Source organism: Pelmatolapia mariae, linkage group LG12, assembly GCF_036321145.2.
Source record: "Pelmatolapia mariae isolate MD_Pm_ZW linkage group LG12, Pm_UMD_F_2, whole genome shotgun sequence".
Lineage (NCBI taxonomy): Eukaryota > Metazoa > Chordata > Actinopteri > Cichliformes > Cichlidae > Pelmatolapia > Pelmatolapia mariae.
Genome location: NC_086237.1, coordinates 20,617,784 through 20,635,313, shown reverse-complemented (window position 1 = coordinate 20,635,313; position 17,530 = coordinate 20,617,784). Strand labels below are relative to the sequence as shown.

At 38.1% G+C, this 17,530-nt stretch overlaps 1 protein-coding gene across 1 annotated transcript; it reads left to right on the top strand.

Annotated features, from left to right (window-relative positions):
* The first annotated feature begins 14,871 nt into the window (after window positions 1–14,871).
* LOC134638988 (cytochrome c oxidase subunit 7C, mitochondrial) lies at window positions 14,872–16,605 on the top strand. Its single transcript, XM_063489970.1, has 3 exons — window positions 14,872–15,033; window positions 15,932–16,079; window positions 16,507–16,605. Exons 1-2 carry the CDS (start codon window positions 14,959–14,961, stop codon window positions 16,046–16,048), a joined length of 192 nt encoding a protein of 63 aa, XP_063346040.1. The 5' UTR covers window positions 14,872–14,958; the 3' UTR covers window positions 16,049–16,079; window positions 16,507–16,605.
* The last annotated feature ends 925 nt before the right edge of the window (window positions 16,606–17,530 follow it).

The following is a 17,530-nucleotide window of genomic DNA, read 5'->3' as shown; positions in this document are numbered from 1 at the left end:
TTATATGTTTTGTAATATTCAAATGCTGGTGTTTGTTGAAACCGCTGTTTATCTTTTAATGTTAATGTTAAATCGTTCTCTGTCCAGGGATTCATTTTTATTCATTCCTTTACGTCATTATACTGTGCGTGATCCTTTACATACTCGGGGAAGTTAACCAACCTCAAAGGAGTAACATGAATAAACCCACAAAAAGTGTGGTTCCAGCTCCCCATAAGAAAGTGGAACAAGTGTATGAAAAAAAAACAGTAGCTTTTTTGCTAGGTTATAAACCATGCACATGAGAAATCATCTGCAAAAGTTCAAAGAGGAAGAAAAAGCAGTGAGACTTTGACTGTGACGGAAGTGTCGTTTTGAAAAGGCAAAAAAATCCAACAACTTAGAATTAAAATTATTCACTCGCTAAAGTAAGGATGGATTACTTTCACATGTTTCTGAAGTGTTTTTTCAGATCCTGTATCAGTGTTTAATTTCTCTAATTTCTCCATTAGATGAACCGGCTAGGGTTTTGTGCCAGGATTTATTGCTGGTGCCTAAGCTCATTTGACAGATTGACAACTTGTTATTGTGTCTTATTAATATGCTTCTTTTGTATGCAAAGACTTTTTATGCAAATTGATTCAAGACTGCAGGTTTTAATGTAAAAAAAAATAAATAAGTCCAGCGTGTTTGTATGCATGACAAAGTGTACGATTGTGTAGCCAGGAAGGGCTGATAGTCTTTCATGATCAACTTATTGGCTGTTTACTGACAATACAGAAAGTCAAGGTTTCAGCAGCACCCCAAAGAGCAACCATTTTTCCCATTTCATAAATATATATTTCATTTTTTCGCCAGGAAGATTGTGTTGTTGTGGAACAAGGTCAGAGCCCCAGAATACTGCAGGGGGAAACATGTTAAGTGAGCTGAGAGGAGCCAGAGTGAGCTTGATGGATGCTTGGCAGGTTTAGAGTGGAGCGCCTTAAGACCTCTTTCTTTCTCTCTCTCACACACACACACACACACTCCTTCCACTGACTGGAGTCTACTGCTCTTTTCATTGGGTGGCAAAGGTTTGCATAGCCTGGCTCATGGAATCAATCAGGAATACTCATGTGAAATTAGTGAAACTGCAGGGGATGACTTATTTTTTTCCTTAATGGCTTTAATCTGGGATAAATGCACTGTTAGATCTTTCTTGCCTTGTTTAATGCTGTTGAAATAGAGAGGAAGCCCCATTCCTGCGACTGAGCAACACTGGCCTCTATTGGCAGCCAGAGAAACAGGACTTAACATGAGGAACAGCAGGTGAAAAACATAACTACATTATTAAATATAACAAATCTTTCTCTGTCTACCACTCTTTTTATCCGTTTGTACGTGTGTTTAGGATGTATTTGTGTGTTGTTTTCTTTCTTTGTTTGTGAACATGTCAGTGCAGCGCATTGCAGGCACACGTCTGTTCTCTTTGTGGCTGCGTTTGTTAATGTCACTCAAGACAGGCAAATTGAAGGTGCCATTGTTAGTGCCGGAGGGCAACGGGAGTGCATTTGACAGCTTGACAGCTCTCATTAGCGTATTAGACACAAACAGTGGCACAGATGCTCCCGGTCAGTCCTTGGTCAGCCTGGAGCTTTGCTTAACGGACCACTGACAGGTGGCTTTGTGGCACTCTGTCTCGTGGTTGACAGGGTGGCAAAGCAGAAGCTCATCTTCAATAGACTGCTGGGATTGCCAAGGACGGTGGATATTTCACAAGCATGAATAGTGTAAGACTATAATTAAATGAATAGTGAAGGATTTGCAAACATGTAAACACTGAAGCCCAAATGAAAATACAGAAATCAATAAAGGAGAACCAAAGAAATGGAAAAACACATTAGCATCTATGACTGTTTCTATGACTGTTGCCATGTAGCGCTTGCAAGAAAAAGGGTACCTGAAAGAAAGACGAATGCTTGCTTATTGCTTGTTATTTGTATTATAAAGGATTTTCAAAGGCAATCATAACAGGAAGCTCATATATGCAACCTTGAACTGCATTTGGTCATACAGCCTTTAAAGCAAACTCTCTCTCTCGTACAAGCATAATGCTCTGGTCCAGTGGTTTGGTTTGGAATGAAATTTTCCCCTTTTTTTCTTTTTTTTTTCTTCTTTTCTGTAGCTGTTTTCATTTGTTATGGCACAAAGCTCAAAAGTTCACTTCTCACATTCACTCCTCACCAGCTGAAAAAAAAAATCTTTGCCAGAGGCACAAAACTTCTGTTAAACAGAATGAAAGTTAAATGATTTTTCCAATACACCTTTTGAAGTTTGTACAATACCTCGAGGGTAAAATAGAGTGAGGCATACTAGTAATACAGTCAGTAATAATCCTGTGCAGGCAAACAGTTGGAAAGAAAAGGGGAAATGGACAAAATGTAATAAGTGAATACAGCTAAACATTGTGAATAAGTGACCTTGTCAGGATTTTTTTCCCACTTTGCTTTGTTTGGAATTCAAGAGAATAATTCTTTGTATTACTGTGAAAGCACACATTTATTCTAAAAATAATGCAATGTTAAGGACAAATAATATAAAAGAAAGACACATTTTTGAAAAAAGGTTGGCAGTTTGCTCTTAATGTTCCAAATGAAGGAGCTTTTTAAAAAATTTAATAAATATTCATTCTTAGAGTTTTATAGACATTTTTCAGAAATAAATAACCAACAACTGATGGCTGATGGATGTGTAATTAAATAATATCAATCAATCAAGAAAGGACTGCATTCTGGCTGTTGTGGCTCCACCAGCCATCTTTCAGTGTGAGTAATTCTTTAGATTAGTTAGGATGATTTAACATATGCAGATATTAACAGGGCATGTAGTTTTTGTATTACTATGCATTCCTATATTTCATATGTTTTCTAATATGGGTGCACATTTTTAGTAAACAATCATGTCTTGTGTTTCTCTCATTTACTAGTAAATGGTTGTGTGCTTAGTATAAATTGAATTTAATATAAACTGAATATATATAGTAGATAAGTTGTTCTTACTTAGTAAAAAGTATTTGTTGTGTAATATTATTTTTTTTCCAGGTGTCATCATTATTGTTTATGCAGGAATTACCCCTTTTTTGTTAGTGGTAACCTTAAAACAATTAAAAGGAAACTTTGGAAACACATCACACCTCAGAGGAATGAAAGGATGCCACATTTTTTGATGGGAAATAAAATGATCAACCTACAGAGGGCTTAATTCAAAGACATCCTGAAAATTAAAGTGAAAAAAATGATGCCTCAGGCTAGTCTGTTTTGCTGAAATTTCATTGCATTAGCTCCAAAAGATACTCAGTGGTTTGAATGACTCCTACATGCTGTATGAATGCCTCCCAGATCTGGGCTAGGGAATCACTGAGCTCCCGGACAGTCTGAGGTGCAACCTGATGATGTTGGATGGACCAACACATAATGTCCCAGAGATAATCTATTGGATTTCGGTCAGGCAAGTATGGGGGCCAGTTTCAGGAACTGCCCTGTGTCCCTCCATGGATATGCCTCCACAGACCATCACTCACCCTGATCTATGTTATAGGCCTGTGAGAAGCACAGGGTGCCAGTGGTGGCCCTGCTAATCCTGGTATTCTATGGCAAATCCAAATCAGTCTCCACAGTGCTCTGCAATGAATACAGGGCAGACTAGAGGATGCTGGGTCCTCAAGCCACCCTCATGAAGTTTATTTCTATTGTTTGGTCAGAGACATTCACACCTGTGTGGCCTGCTAGAGGTAATTTTGTACCTCTGGCAGTGCTCATCCTGTTCTTCCTTGCACAAAGGAGCAGCTCCTGCTAAGGGGTTATGGACCTTGTTATCCGGCTCTCCACAAGTAGCTGCAGGAATATGCTTGTGCACTTTAGACTGTGCTGGGAGACACAGCACAGTCTAAAGTCTAAACCTTCTGACAACAGCACACATTGATTTGCCATCCTGAAGGAGAACTATTGTACTTGTGCAATGTCTGTAGGACCAAGTATCACCACATGCTATCACTAGTGGCACTGACCCTAGCCAAATGCAACACTAGTGTAAAAACAGTCAGAAAAGATGAGGGAAAAGTGTCAGTGGCTCCCACCTATAAAACTATTCCTGTTTTGAGGGTTGCCTCATTATTGTTCCTCTGTTGTTAATTTTGTTAAAACCAAAGCAGGTCAGACTGATTAGCACCCACTTCTACTCAGATGTTTGGCTGACACTATGCTACACTCTCAGTGATTTTTTTCCCTTTTTGTGGAACTGGAGTGCATACATGATATACACGATTTAGAGGAACAGCAGTGTTGCATGAACATAAATCTAAGTAAGGATGCTTGTTATTTAAAAAGGTCTGAATATACAGGGGGCACAGGTTGCTCATCCCAAGAGGTTTAGGTCAGCTGTGCAGTTTCCTCTAAATCCACTTTAAAGATTCATGACAAATCATGCTTTTATGTGCATGCTATAAACTCCCATACAGTAGTGAGCTAGCTGGAGGCAATGTGAGCTTCTGTGTACATCTGTGCGCTTTGCAGCCTGCGCGGATGAGTGTGCCTGTGCATTTCCTGTAAACATGTAGGATTCCCACCTACACTTTTGACTGAAATCCCAGGACTCCCTGAAACCCTAAAACGAAGCGAGGCATAAATTTAGGAAAATAAACAGCAGAGCAAAAGAAATGAAGGGAGGTTGCACAGTTGTGTGCAATCCGTCATTCCTTTCAGACCCTGGAACAGCAGATGAAGCCATCTAGATCAAACTGAGACAGATTAACACCTGATAAAGTCCCCTTTCATCACTGCACATGAAGCCAGAAATAAATTGTACTTCAGTCCAAATAAGAATCGAACCTTCGCTTTCCACAAAGCGCTATGATTGTGCAAATCAGCTCTTGTCAGCTGCATCCATTACCTCTCCACCCCTTTGTGGAACATTATTGCAAATCTAGACAAGGAGAGAGATGCTGTTTACCCTGGCAGCTAGCCTGCTATTCATCATATATTGTAGCAGATTGGTTAATAACTGCAAAAAGCATTTACTTATAGAAATAAACTGAAGTCGTCTGACGTGCTGATATACAGTATATTCCACACTAGCTGTAATAACTCTGTAAATCAAGCTTGTGATAATGTTACCATGTACTGTAATTATGCACATGGCCTACTATATTAACATGCAAAGTCATGCACACATTTGATTAAAGGTTTGTTTACTGATATGACTAAGCCCCAGTTTCACGGGATAGTAATTGGCCGACTTAAATGAGATTGTGAGTTATTATTTAAGATGCCGGCTTTGAGTATTTGTGTAAACAGTATGTTTGAGCTGCTCTTTTTCACACTAAGGATCTCACATGGCTATTGACAGAGCACTCTGGGTAAAAAACAGCTTTGCTTATAAGCCAGGGGAAAGTCAATAGCAAGAAATTAAGACAGTCAACAAAAACAACAAACACTGGACCGCTGGGATGGATGAACCTGAGAACACGAGGCAGGGATGGATTTCGGGACTGTGCCACTAACCTTATACAACAAGTAGACAATGTAATAACATCAATATTTATAGCCGGGTGTGATGACATTGTTTGTGATGTGCACCCGGCCCCCGGGATGATTCCCAGTCCTTTATTGCTTTGCAACAGATTGTGCTGACAATGAGAGGGCAGACACGTGACAGCAGGCCAGGTGATGACCCTGCACTGATGGATGTGGCAGCCATGACGATGGGAACCAGCTTGCCGTGACATCCAGCATCATAGCAGACAATGTCAGAGCTATCCTAAGACTTGTCAAGAGAACAGCATTTTATTAGCTGTCAACACGGGAATGAAACGTTTACTTTGGTCTGAACCATGATCTACCGAGGGTGACACAATACAGGCATCACACACAATAGTAGTTACACCGGTACATCAGGCCAGGGGTAAATTTTGGAGGAAACTCCATCTTAGTCCTGTTTATTAAATACTAAGGTTTACAGTGAAAATTAGACATTTATTAACAATTAAAGCACTACTTCAGTCACTTCTTTAAAAGGTCAAAACAGCAATTTTGAAAGTGTTCCCAAGGTGGTCTTCAAATAAGTAAGTGAACTCAAAAGATTTAATTTTGCAAGACACTATTGTCAGATTCTCCACGTTGAATGATTAATTCTTCCTGCTCATTCATAACAGAGAACATTGGTCTCCTCTTTCTGTAATAAATTTCTGTCTGCATTCAGAAATTGTTTTCAGGCAGTCAGATGTGGAAAATATTAAATTGGTTCATACATAGAATTCGTGTAAATTGTCTTTCTTTCATTATGTGAAAAATGGATGAAAAGAAACTTTCTTTATTTTTCTTTCAATGTCTTAGAAAGTCCATCTGTAAACCAGTCTCGCCGTCTTCACCCATCTCAGCATTGCCTTTGGAACTGATTTGAATGAATAGGTAGCGGGCTGTATTTTTAATTAAAAACCTTAATGTTTTAAATCGGCACTCAGTTCTGAAAATGATAATAAAAAAAAAAAAGGTTGGTGAGCCACAGTTTAATCCAAACATCCCTCTACACCAGACAATTACAGTGGTTATCTAACGGAACTTTACTTGACATGCACCCTTTGCATAGCAAGTTTAAATTTATTCCTTTTGAACAAAGGTTTATAGTCTCAAAATGCAGAAGAAGGTAGAAAAATTGTTCAGGCAGCTTTTCTGTCCCACAAGTAGGTTTTACAGGAGCTGTTTCTCAGCCTCTAGACAGTATAAAGCTAATATAAAAGGTAATTTGGCAGCTGAAATTAACAGTATCACCAGAAGGACATTATCAAATGAAGAATTAAAAGTGACATCGGACACCACCTTCCACCACCTCCCACCACTCCACCATAGTCCTTTACTGTGTGCTTTACCACATTACATTGTGTTATACTATACTAAACCACTTTAGACGCCACTATTTTCATACAACCATTAATAACAGAAATTCGAGTTAGTTAAATCTGTTTTTTAAAGACATTTAAAATCTCGAAATACTCAAATAACCTAAGCAACTCATCCTGTGCAGAACCATTGACTGATTTGAAATTTTAAAAAAAAAATTACATTACAGGCTTTGAATTTCCATTTTATCAAATGCTCCATCTCTGAGAGTGACGTTATCACACATTAAACCACTTTTTCCCCCTTGAAAATACAACCATTGTACCTTTAGCTGGCAGACTGCAATCCAGACTCCACGAAAACAGTTGTGTGTTTGATGATGTTTGTTGAGTTGTTTGAAATGCTGCATTTTAAATTATCTTCCTTTAAAAAAAGAGAAAGGATCTCTATTTATGTTTGCTCCACTTCAGTAGAAAGGCTCATGAAAAGAACCACGACAACAACTTTATTGATATGCCCATGCACGAATGACAGGAATGATGGTACGTGTGCGGGCTGACAGAAGAGATGGCAATAATTTCTTGAAATGTTGACCAAATATTTCCACTGCATCAGATAGAAGCAATGCCACGCTATAGAACAAACACAGAAATATCGACTCACTTGATATTTTTATGTATTAAACTGTCGTCAGATTTGAATACTAACACAACTGAATTTGCCAAAGCACGTTTCCAGGTTGTAGCTGCCAACTTTAACCCCCTGGATACAACTAATGTAGTCTGAGTCTGTAAAGGAAAATACATAGCAACTATTTAACATGCCTGACTCAGTGAACTAAAACAATTGAACAAATGCTAACAGATTTGCACTGTGTAAACAGAAAACCAAAAAAAAGTTGTGTACTTACTTATTTCTGTATTATACAAGTATATCTGTGTACTACCACAAGGCTGAGACTGTTGTGAACCTCAGTTTGTGTAAAGCAACAAGAAAATTGTCTCATATGCTAGGCTGGTTAGGCTATTGATTGGCTCCTTGAAGAAAAAGTCGGGACAAACAACATCATTATGCTTTAGTGAAATATTCTGTAGGTTTTTATTCAGGATTTCATCAGTGCCAAGTATTTATCGTTACACCCTAAAAAATGCTGCGTTATTTTCATAACTCAACTTCTGGGTAAAAGCCGTAGGTTCGTAAGCTGGGTTAGTATGACCAAATATTGGTTCAAAAGTCATGACTCAGGAGTTGGGTTGGTAATGTGCCAGGTTCTTTAATTCACTCCACAGCTTGACTAATTCTCTTGGGTCGTAGGTTGGGCGTAGGTTGATAAAATATTGAGTCAAAATTTTACCCAATTGTTAGGGCTGAAGATAAGCCTCAGAAGAAGCCACATCAGTCTTCACAAACTGCCATACTCTGACCCCCTTTTTTCCCTTCTTCACTAGACCGTGCAAAGGGCATGTGCATCCCTGCACTTAGCTCGCTTGCTACTGATGAAAACGTGATGGCAACAGCAGCATACGTGAGTAATTATACTGCCACCACCAATATTTAGCCACCATCTTTGATCCTCACTCTGAGACCTCAGTAGCTTAAAGGTCCACCACTTCGAAGTTTCCATGTAATCAAAGTAAAATAAAAAACACTAATTTACTTCCTTCTAAATATCGTTTGTATTAAGCCTTTTGGTTCTTAGTCAACACACAAGGCTAAGTTGTTAAAGGGTTAACCTGGCGGGGCTGAGAATGTTGGCTGCACTCGGACCCTGCTCAGTATACAGCTAATCTGTTCTTTAGATGGAGGCAGTGTTAGCTACTGTATGACACTGGGTGAATCAGTCTGTCATTACTTCACAGACAAAAGTCACCAACTTAATTGTCCGAATGATTGGTCCAGGGTACACAAGCTGTGCAATCACACATGCTTATATTTTTTTTTAACCTCCTAGGACCTGGCGTCCACATATGTGGACATCACATTTTGGGTTATTTAGACCAAAATACTCAATTTTGCTCTACAAGGGCCTGATATCCACTTACGAGGACATTATACTGCTACTGTTCCATCAAAATCTTAAATGAATACCCTCATATGTGGCTCTCATTTTTCTTAAAAACAAAAATAAGGTAAAAAAAAAAAAAATCTGGTAATTCTTTGTTTTTACATTCATCGGGCCCCAATTTGCCCAAATATCATAGAGAAATTAAAAATGCATGCCGTGGAAGAGTTCGGGTCTTAGGAGGTTAACTTATATCTATGTACATTCACTTTAATAAAAAATTAAAAATGAGAAATGTTATCCTTGCTAACTTTTGAGTATTGTGATGGACCAAGCAGTGAAGGAGCGTCAGGCACAGGTTAAAGTGCAAAAATAGTTTTTCTTATTTGACCCTAAAACACACTTGGTTAAATTATACAAAAAATTCAAAATCTTGGGCCTATAAAAGAGGTCAAAGTAACAGAACTCTTCTCAAAAGCTGGCAACAAACAATACTAGTATTATAGCTCGTCCCTTGGTCCCTTGGTTGACGAGCTAAAACGAGCTCGTCAACCAAGGGACTGGTGCCACTGAGGTATTTCAGAGGTATTTTCAGAAAACAAAGAAAGATTAAATTATACATAAACAACAATGTAAACTGAAATGTGCGCACTTATTTTAAAATACAGTATTATGTGATTGTATAAGTAAATTAATTCTAAACCCAAACCAATTCTATATTACCCAGTAAATTAAATCCTATATTTAAAGAAAGAAAAATGTAAGTGTAGTGTTATGTGTAAGCCTCTATTGTAACACTAATGTTTGGTAGATATTACTACTGTGTAGCTGTAACTGCAGCTATCACAAGTACATTCAGTTATTCTAAAATTGACATTAAAAATGTTTTAACTTTAATTATTTAACTTTAGAACATCCGTGAGGTTCACCTGAGGGGGATATCTTTGTTGCCAGTCTTGAAGAACACCAGCCCATATCCATACATGAAATATGGAGGGTCCGGATACTTATTTTAAACTTAATGGAGTGCTATGGAGAAAAGTGGGTATTTCTTGTAAATAAACTAAATCAGTTATACGTTTTTTTTTTCTTGGTGTTGGTTTGTGTGGCTACATTTGGGCTTCTTGGTCAGAACGTCAGAGACACTGTGCTGTGCTGGCCCAAGTAAAATTACTCCAGTGGCAACTCCTAAAGTGTGTGCGTTGAGTGATGTAAACAAAGAAGATCAGTTAAAAATGTTTGGATTCTTTTTTTTTTTCAAAGCTCCTGTTCTTTGTATTTTTTTATTTTCCAAGAAATCTACAGAAAAGTACAGTTTTTGTTTATTAAATTTTATTAACCCAACTTCAGGAATAAAGGCAATTTTGGCATAATCAATGGTAGATCAGTTTCCATGTTTAAAGGACTGCCGTGGCACAGGATATGTAAGTGTCTACACTTCAATGGATACACACAACAATGATTAAAAAACCTGAATACTGATCAGTTTTTCAATTAGTATAGTATAATCAGTGTCAATGTGATTATAAAAATAAATATACAGTTTGTATGTACTCAATTTCCATATCTTGAAAAGATGTATGCACATTATATGACATCTTCAGACATATGCACATTATAGATGCATAAATAATAACATTTGTTGTAAATCTATTGCAAAGTTGGCAAAAAGGTTTGTAAAACCTTGTTACAGTATAAAGTGTGTGAAACACGATACTTGATCTTGGCTTAGTCCATCTCCTAACAATTAATTGCAAGCATTCAAAACCAAAGACTGGTCTGCTTCATTGTTGATTTGTCCTCTCTGAGCAAATGTCAGGCATAGTGTTGGAGCTCACCGCTCCAGGATTACAGACAACTTGACATTAACCAAACAACTGCAAATAATCTTTTAAATCTTACTTTATTGACCCTTTTCTTTTGTTTAAAATTTTCAGGATGTGTGGTTAAGCCCTTGCAGAACTCATAGGCCAGCAACTGGATTTCAGGAGGAGTGTCTACGCAATGTCAGGAAAAGGCTTCGTTCTATCAGGAAGAAGAATTCAGAACCAAAGGAACCCCAAGAAAATGTTCATCTTGCCTGGTACTAGAAGATAGATTTGTTTCTGCTTTTTGCAGCAATCTAAGTTCTGTTGATGGCTGCTTCGAAGGATTTTTTGTTTTTGATGCAGGTTACCCAAAGTCATGCTTCCAGGTTTGGGAATTACTTCACACTGTCATCTATCCCAGGAATAAATGAATCCCGGGACATGAATCAAATATGGTCAAATGAATGAGGGCTCATTTAGCTATGATGGAAGCATAAAATGTTGCTCATAAAGGTGCATGAAATGATCTGACAGGGAGATTCCCTCTTGCCACTTTTCCAAAGTGTTGATGTATGTTAAGTACTGAAAAAATCATGAATTCATCAGTTTTTTAAAGTTAAAAGTTTTTACATGTAATTTGCTCTAAAAACAGAGAAGGCTTTACATAGCATGTCTTCATGTGTATTAACATGTACATGTGCTGTAACCAAAGACTGATTTGAAGTAATGTATATAACATAATGAATTACATACTTTTTTTTATACTTGCATTTTACTTTCATTGATATATTTTGTATGAATTTTGCTATGTTCTATGTATCATATGGCAATAAAAAGATTTTTTGAGAAAATCTGTTTTGAATCTAGTTTTTACATGCTGAATTTTATAGTAAGTAGAAATCTTAACCCAAGCGTTAATGGTAATATAACCCTTGTGATGGGTTCTGAGTTTCAACCCAATTTTTGGCAACCTCAACTTTAAACATTGGTCAATTTAACCTAATTTTTATTAACCTCAACTTTAAACATTGGTCAATTTAACCTAATTTTTATTAACCTCAACTTTAAACATTGGTCAATTTAACCTAATTTTTATTAACCTCAGCTTTAGGCATTGGTCAGTTTAACCCAATTTTTGGTAATCTCAACTTTAAACGTTGGTCAGATTAACCCAATTTTTAGATAGTTATCCTAACCCAGTGTGCTGGGTCAAACCAGTAACCCAACCCTGTTAAGTTCAAACAACCCAGCATTGGTTTACAAATTGGGTCATTTTTAACCCAGCACTTTTTAGGGTGTATAATGTCACTTATCCTAGAATCTGACTGTTTATATTAATTTTGTCTTTTTTTTTAAATAACGCCAATATATTTTTATGTTGGTATATGTAAACAGTGTGATAATAATAACTTCAGCAAGTAAAAATTGATTTTACTTTTTAACCCACTGGGGAAAAAACTATTTATGTCGTGCATGTTTAAATTGCCGTACTGCTGATAACAATGAATAATGGATTTTTGAAAAAGTTCATATTTTTTCCATTTATGGTTATAATTTCTTTTCTTTCCTATATTTGAAAAACAAAATAACATCAGCTCCCCCATGTTCCAATTTTCCTTGTTTCCTAAGTTAATATTAATAATATGTATTTGAAAAAAAGACTACACAATGATTTGTACCATGCCATTAGAGTGTTAACTGATTCGCAACAGGAAATAAAGTGGAGGAAATGTTATTTGCATTTGTATCTTAACAAAACGTATATATATATATATATATATATATATATATATATATAAATATATATATATATATATATATATATGTGTGTGTGTGTGTGTGTGTGTGTGTGTGTGTGTGTGTGTGTATATATATGTGTGCGTATGTATGTATATATATATATATATATATATATATATATATATATGTATGTATGTATGGAGAGAGGTATAGGGCTGTAGCTGGTTATCAACGGTAGTTGTTTCTCTGTGTGAGAAGAAACAGGAGAAGCACTGCCAGAGTCTGACAAAATGACCCCAAGAGGGCGGGTCGTCCGCTTGTTTGTGACCAAACTGTGAGAAACATACTGCATAAGAGTGGCATAAGGGCCCAAAAGCCTTTAGTGCAACCTGTGCCCACAGCCCAAGATTGTGTGGTTTGTCTGACATTTGTCAGAGACCACCAGAACCGACAGATATAAAAGTGTATGAAGAAACTGTGGTGAACACACAGGTATGATCTGGGGAGGCATAGCCTTTACGCATACCCATTACACAGACTTCCACATCTTAGCTAAAGCTACCCTGACTAATGTTATTTATGGGGATAAAATCCTCAGAATCCCAGTACAAACATATGCTGGTGCAGTGTCTTGGTGCAGGACAATTCCTGAACTCATGTGAACACAGTATTTAGGCAGTTTCTGGATGTCAAAGGCATTGACTGGCCCTCGGGCTTAGCCAGCCTGAATCCAACTGCGAACCTCAGGGGAGTATATCACTTTATCGACATCATCAAATAACGCTGAGGACTGTCAAGGACCCAAATGTGTGATTAGATCCTCCGTGACACATCCGCTGTCTCATCAGGAGCATGCCCAGATGTTATCTCACGCTTTTTGCATGTCCAGATGTTATCTTGTGCTTTTTTGCTGAAGTTCTTGTCACGAGAACTCCAGCAAAAAGCAAAACTAGAAAAAAAATCATTCAGGAGGGATAAGAAGAGAGCAATGGTCTGTGGACACCACCTGCAAAACCATCCCCTTTTTGGAGGTTGAGTTATAGTTGCCTATCCAGTGCACCTGTTGTCACTGATTTATGCTTCCTAAGTAGACAGACTGAGATCCCTGAAGTTTACTAAGTAGCTTGGTTAAATAATTAGAAAAGCCAAATTAAGTGCACATTTAAGGAATGAAAGAAACACTGAAAGAACACTCATGCTTAATTGTTGAGTTGAATGAAAATGACTGCGGTATTTTGAGGACACGACGAACACGGTGTGTGTGTGTGTGTGTGTGTGTGTGTGTGTGTGTGTGTGTGTGTGTGTGTGTGTGTGTGTGTGTGTGTGTGTGTCCCTGCTACCAACTGCCATGCTTTTGCTTTAATGAGGAACAGAACTACAAAGGTAGCCAACTAAGCCCTTCTTTACATGTAATGTGTACTCTTTTTTTTCCAACAAGGACTGTGCATATCAGAGCGAAAATGTGTGTAACCTCTCTACGCAGCAGTGAGAGTTTGGGTTTTCAAATTTTATTTAATGCATCAGAACAATACAGGACAAATAAAAGAGTAGCAAATGGCAAATAAGTCAAGGTATTGCAGGCAAGCAAACACATAACAGATAACCTAGTGTGGAGGTTGCAATATGTTTTAGCTCAGGTTTCTGCTCTTTGATAACTTTCATATGACACTGAAACCTATGAAACTGATATTCATCTTCCAAATTAACAGCCGTCATAAATTAATGAATTAAACATCCTTCAAAATGCAGAACCCAGTTTGTAGTATTAATCAGTGAAAAGGTTGCAGCAATACTGCATAGGGATGGCTGAACCATCTGCTCTCATTAAGTCTGCTCCTTCTCTCTCTCTCTCTCTCTCTCTGTCTCAGTATTTCCTTAGCAATGATATGTTTGTGACAAATACTGAAAAATGAAGATAGCTTATCAATCAATACTTTTTTACTCCAATGAAGCCCGCAAGGACACGCACTCAAACACTGAAGTTAATTTAATCCCCAGATCACTATCTCTCCATACTTTCAAATAAAGAAAGTGATATCTGCTGCCTTACCTACACATGGATTTTTTTTAATAACTGACTCTGAAACAGTGTCAATCACACATGCTAAACGACGTGAGCAGCATAACCACCCTTACCCATTATATCTCCACTTTAGTTAACGTATGCCGTTCTGAGAGGAATGGGTTCCTTCACATTTGAAATCCCATGATAACTGAAAAACCGCAAATCGATGTCGTTATCTGTCTGTGGATGAGACAGCATAGTGTGAAACGTTTTTCTCCCTGTGATGAAAGATCTCAAAGGCAAATATAGCCTAAACAACTTTTTCTATATTTTTCTTGCTTGCTTGCTTTTTTATACCTAATGGATTATAATCATTATGGGGAAAAAAACAAAAAAACAAAACCTGTAGTCGCTTCGGATACAATTGAACTACATTTCCCATACACATTAGAGTCTATTCCCACAATTCTTTGCGCTGCTCTACGGCTCACCGCTGAAACAAGAAGGTCGCACTCTTTAACAGTGTACTGAATCAGAGGAGAGACTTCCACAATGCTCGGACAAGCTGTGAGGCGATTCGCAACGTCTGCTGTTCGTTCTTCACACTATGCTGAAGGACCAGGAAAGGTGAGACCACTTCCTGACAGCAGCAGTTTTACCATAATGGTGGTATTTTGTGATGAGGCCTTGTGTGTACGTACAGCCTTGACGTTAGCTAGCGGTACTTGGAGGTCATGCCTGTCAGTTGACAAGAGCGTGATTGTATATCGAGCCAAAATAGCCGGGCTTTAGTTATTTTATATTCTACATCTACGTTACCTCCAGTTTCTGGTAACAGATTATATAAACTTGTGGCAGCAAAGACAGAATTGATGACAGGGACTACGAACTGTTGGCTAGCATTAGCCATGCTAGTCGGTTTGTGGCGACACCGGTAAAGGCTTTTAGCTTGCTATGTAACCTACCTACTTTGGAAAATTTGCTTAACTTTGAAGCCAATCTGAAATGTATATTGAGAGGCTTAAAAGTCTCGTAAACACTAAATTGCGGATCTATTCGCATAGCAGGAATCTTAATTCCTGTACAAGCTGTGCTTCCGCCTCCTGCTAAGGTCAGAGCAGTGAGGGAGGAAGAGAGGTGCGCTTAACTAAGAGTTCACCCTCTATACTAGTAAGCATCTATCAAAATTTCTGGTGATTTAAAAAGTGCAAATGACCAAAAAATTCCAGTTTTCCAAGTGTACATATACATATTTATTGTAAGGAATGTATATTGTAATGCATGGTAGTCTTGGCTATTAAAGAAAACATTGCTCTGGGAGCTTTATTGCATTTTTTATTTACACACAGACTTATTACAGATCAGGGTCAACTGTAGCTTCTTTCTAATATTAAGGTGCACTATGGCGCTCTATTTGTCTTGTCTGTAATTCTGATCATTCATAGGTGTAGTAATTGTGGTTCAGTGAACTATGTTCCATTTTCTAAGCAGTTGCCTACATTGTAATGGTCTTGTCTTTTTACAGAACCTGCCATTTTCTGTGGACAACAAGTGGCGTCTGCTGGGCATGATGGTGCTTTTCTTCGGCAGTGGCTTTGCATTCCCCTTTATTGTCGTCAGACATCAGATCCTGAAGAAGTAAAATGGCCCAGTGTTGTAACTCAGCCTTCAAGGTAATTACACCTGCCGTTTTTATCAGCCCCATCTGCTTTTCGTTAAAATGTCAGGATGATGGGTGGCATTTTCCTCGACATCGGTTTGTATAGTGACCTCAGATGATCGCAGTCCTTCACTGCACCTCTTTAGCCTTTTTCCGCTGTGGCATATCTTAAATAAATTACCTGTATGTCTGAGAGTGACAGTAACAAATGTCATGTGGGTTCATATTGCTGCTATGTTGTGCAGATAAGCTCGCACTTCAGCGAGTTAATGTGACAGTTTATTGCAGACATCGATGTGTATCAGGTGGGAGCGGGTCAGAATTGTTGTTGTCACATTTTCTCGTCACTGGTGTTTACTCAGAAATTGCTTTTCTGACAACCTGGCGTATGCAAGTCATCTTATCGCTTACTTCCCCCATTTTCTTGTTCTTTCCCGCAGGTTGGCAGCTGGAACATATTTATCCATCAGAGTTCTATCGACGCTGAAGAATGGGAATCACCTAATTTTCTTTGTAAATAAAGTCTCCTAAAATGAGAATATCCTTGTCCATGTTTCTTGCACAGCTTCCATACATGTATGCGCATTGTTTAAAAGAGTCAACAGTGATTCCAGTTAGCTAATAAATTATAAATTATGAAACTTACTAAACAGGTTATTTCCTGGCAATAATGGGCTTCCACTGAAAGACCAGGGCTTTTTTTTAATAATGGGAAAATATTTGGTGTTTAACCTGCAGCATTAAATGTGATTTTTAGTTGTGTGCTGTTGTTCACAGCCAGATTAAAATGCTCCAGATTAATTGGTTTTAATGCAGCCTTGTGTAAGCACATTTTGTTTAGACTGGCCTCATGTTGAGTCTACAGACAACGCTTGAAAGTAGGTGGTAAATTTAAATCCTTTGTCATAAGCTCCTGAAAGAAATGAATAAAGTGGGAGATTAAAAATCGGTGTGAGGGGGTTTGCAGAAAAGAATCCAGTCCTCCTGGTCTTAGAACTCTGATACGTTATTGTTCCAGCCCCCATCCAGCACTCTGTAGCTCGGCACTTCAGTTAAACTCAACTGAATAACCTTTTCAGTTCAATTAACCCTGTGCTGCTGGCTATAATTATCCAAGGACAAAGTATTAAAAAGGGTGGTGTAGCTGCTCAGTTGGTGTGGAGGGGTAATGTAAAAGTTAAGAGGCTTTCTGTGTATATCCATTCAGGTCTCCCACGTGCCTGCAGTCATCTTTAGAAATCGGCTAAGGTTACGTTTTCATTTGCTCGTGCTGTGCAGCAAAGAGGTACCACCTAAGTTAACCTAAAGACAAGGAAAGAGACGCCGGGACAAGCTGTAAGCACAAGAAACAATCTGTCCAATATCTTTTGCCCCCTCCCTCCCCGCATATCCTTTTGTGCTCGCCCAACTCAAAGGAACTTGTAAACCTGTCATGCTGTTATGTATTCCCTTGCATTGGTAATG

Bases quoted from the DNA above. Each gene is read 5' to 3' on its own strand.
- LOC134638988 (XM_063489970.1), top strand. From the start codon at position 14,959: ATGCTCGGACAAGCTGTGAGGCGATTCGCAACGTCTGCTGTTCGTTCT. The intron at 15,034-15,931 runs GTGAGACCACTT...GTCTTTTTACAG, and splicing joins ATGCTGAAGGACCAGGAAAG to AACCTGCCATTTTCTGTGGA.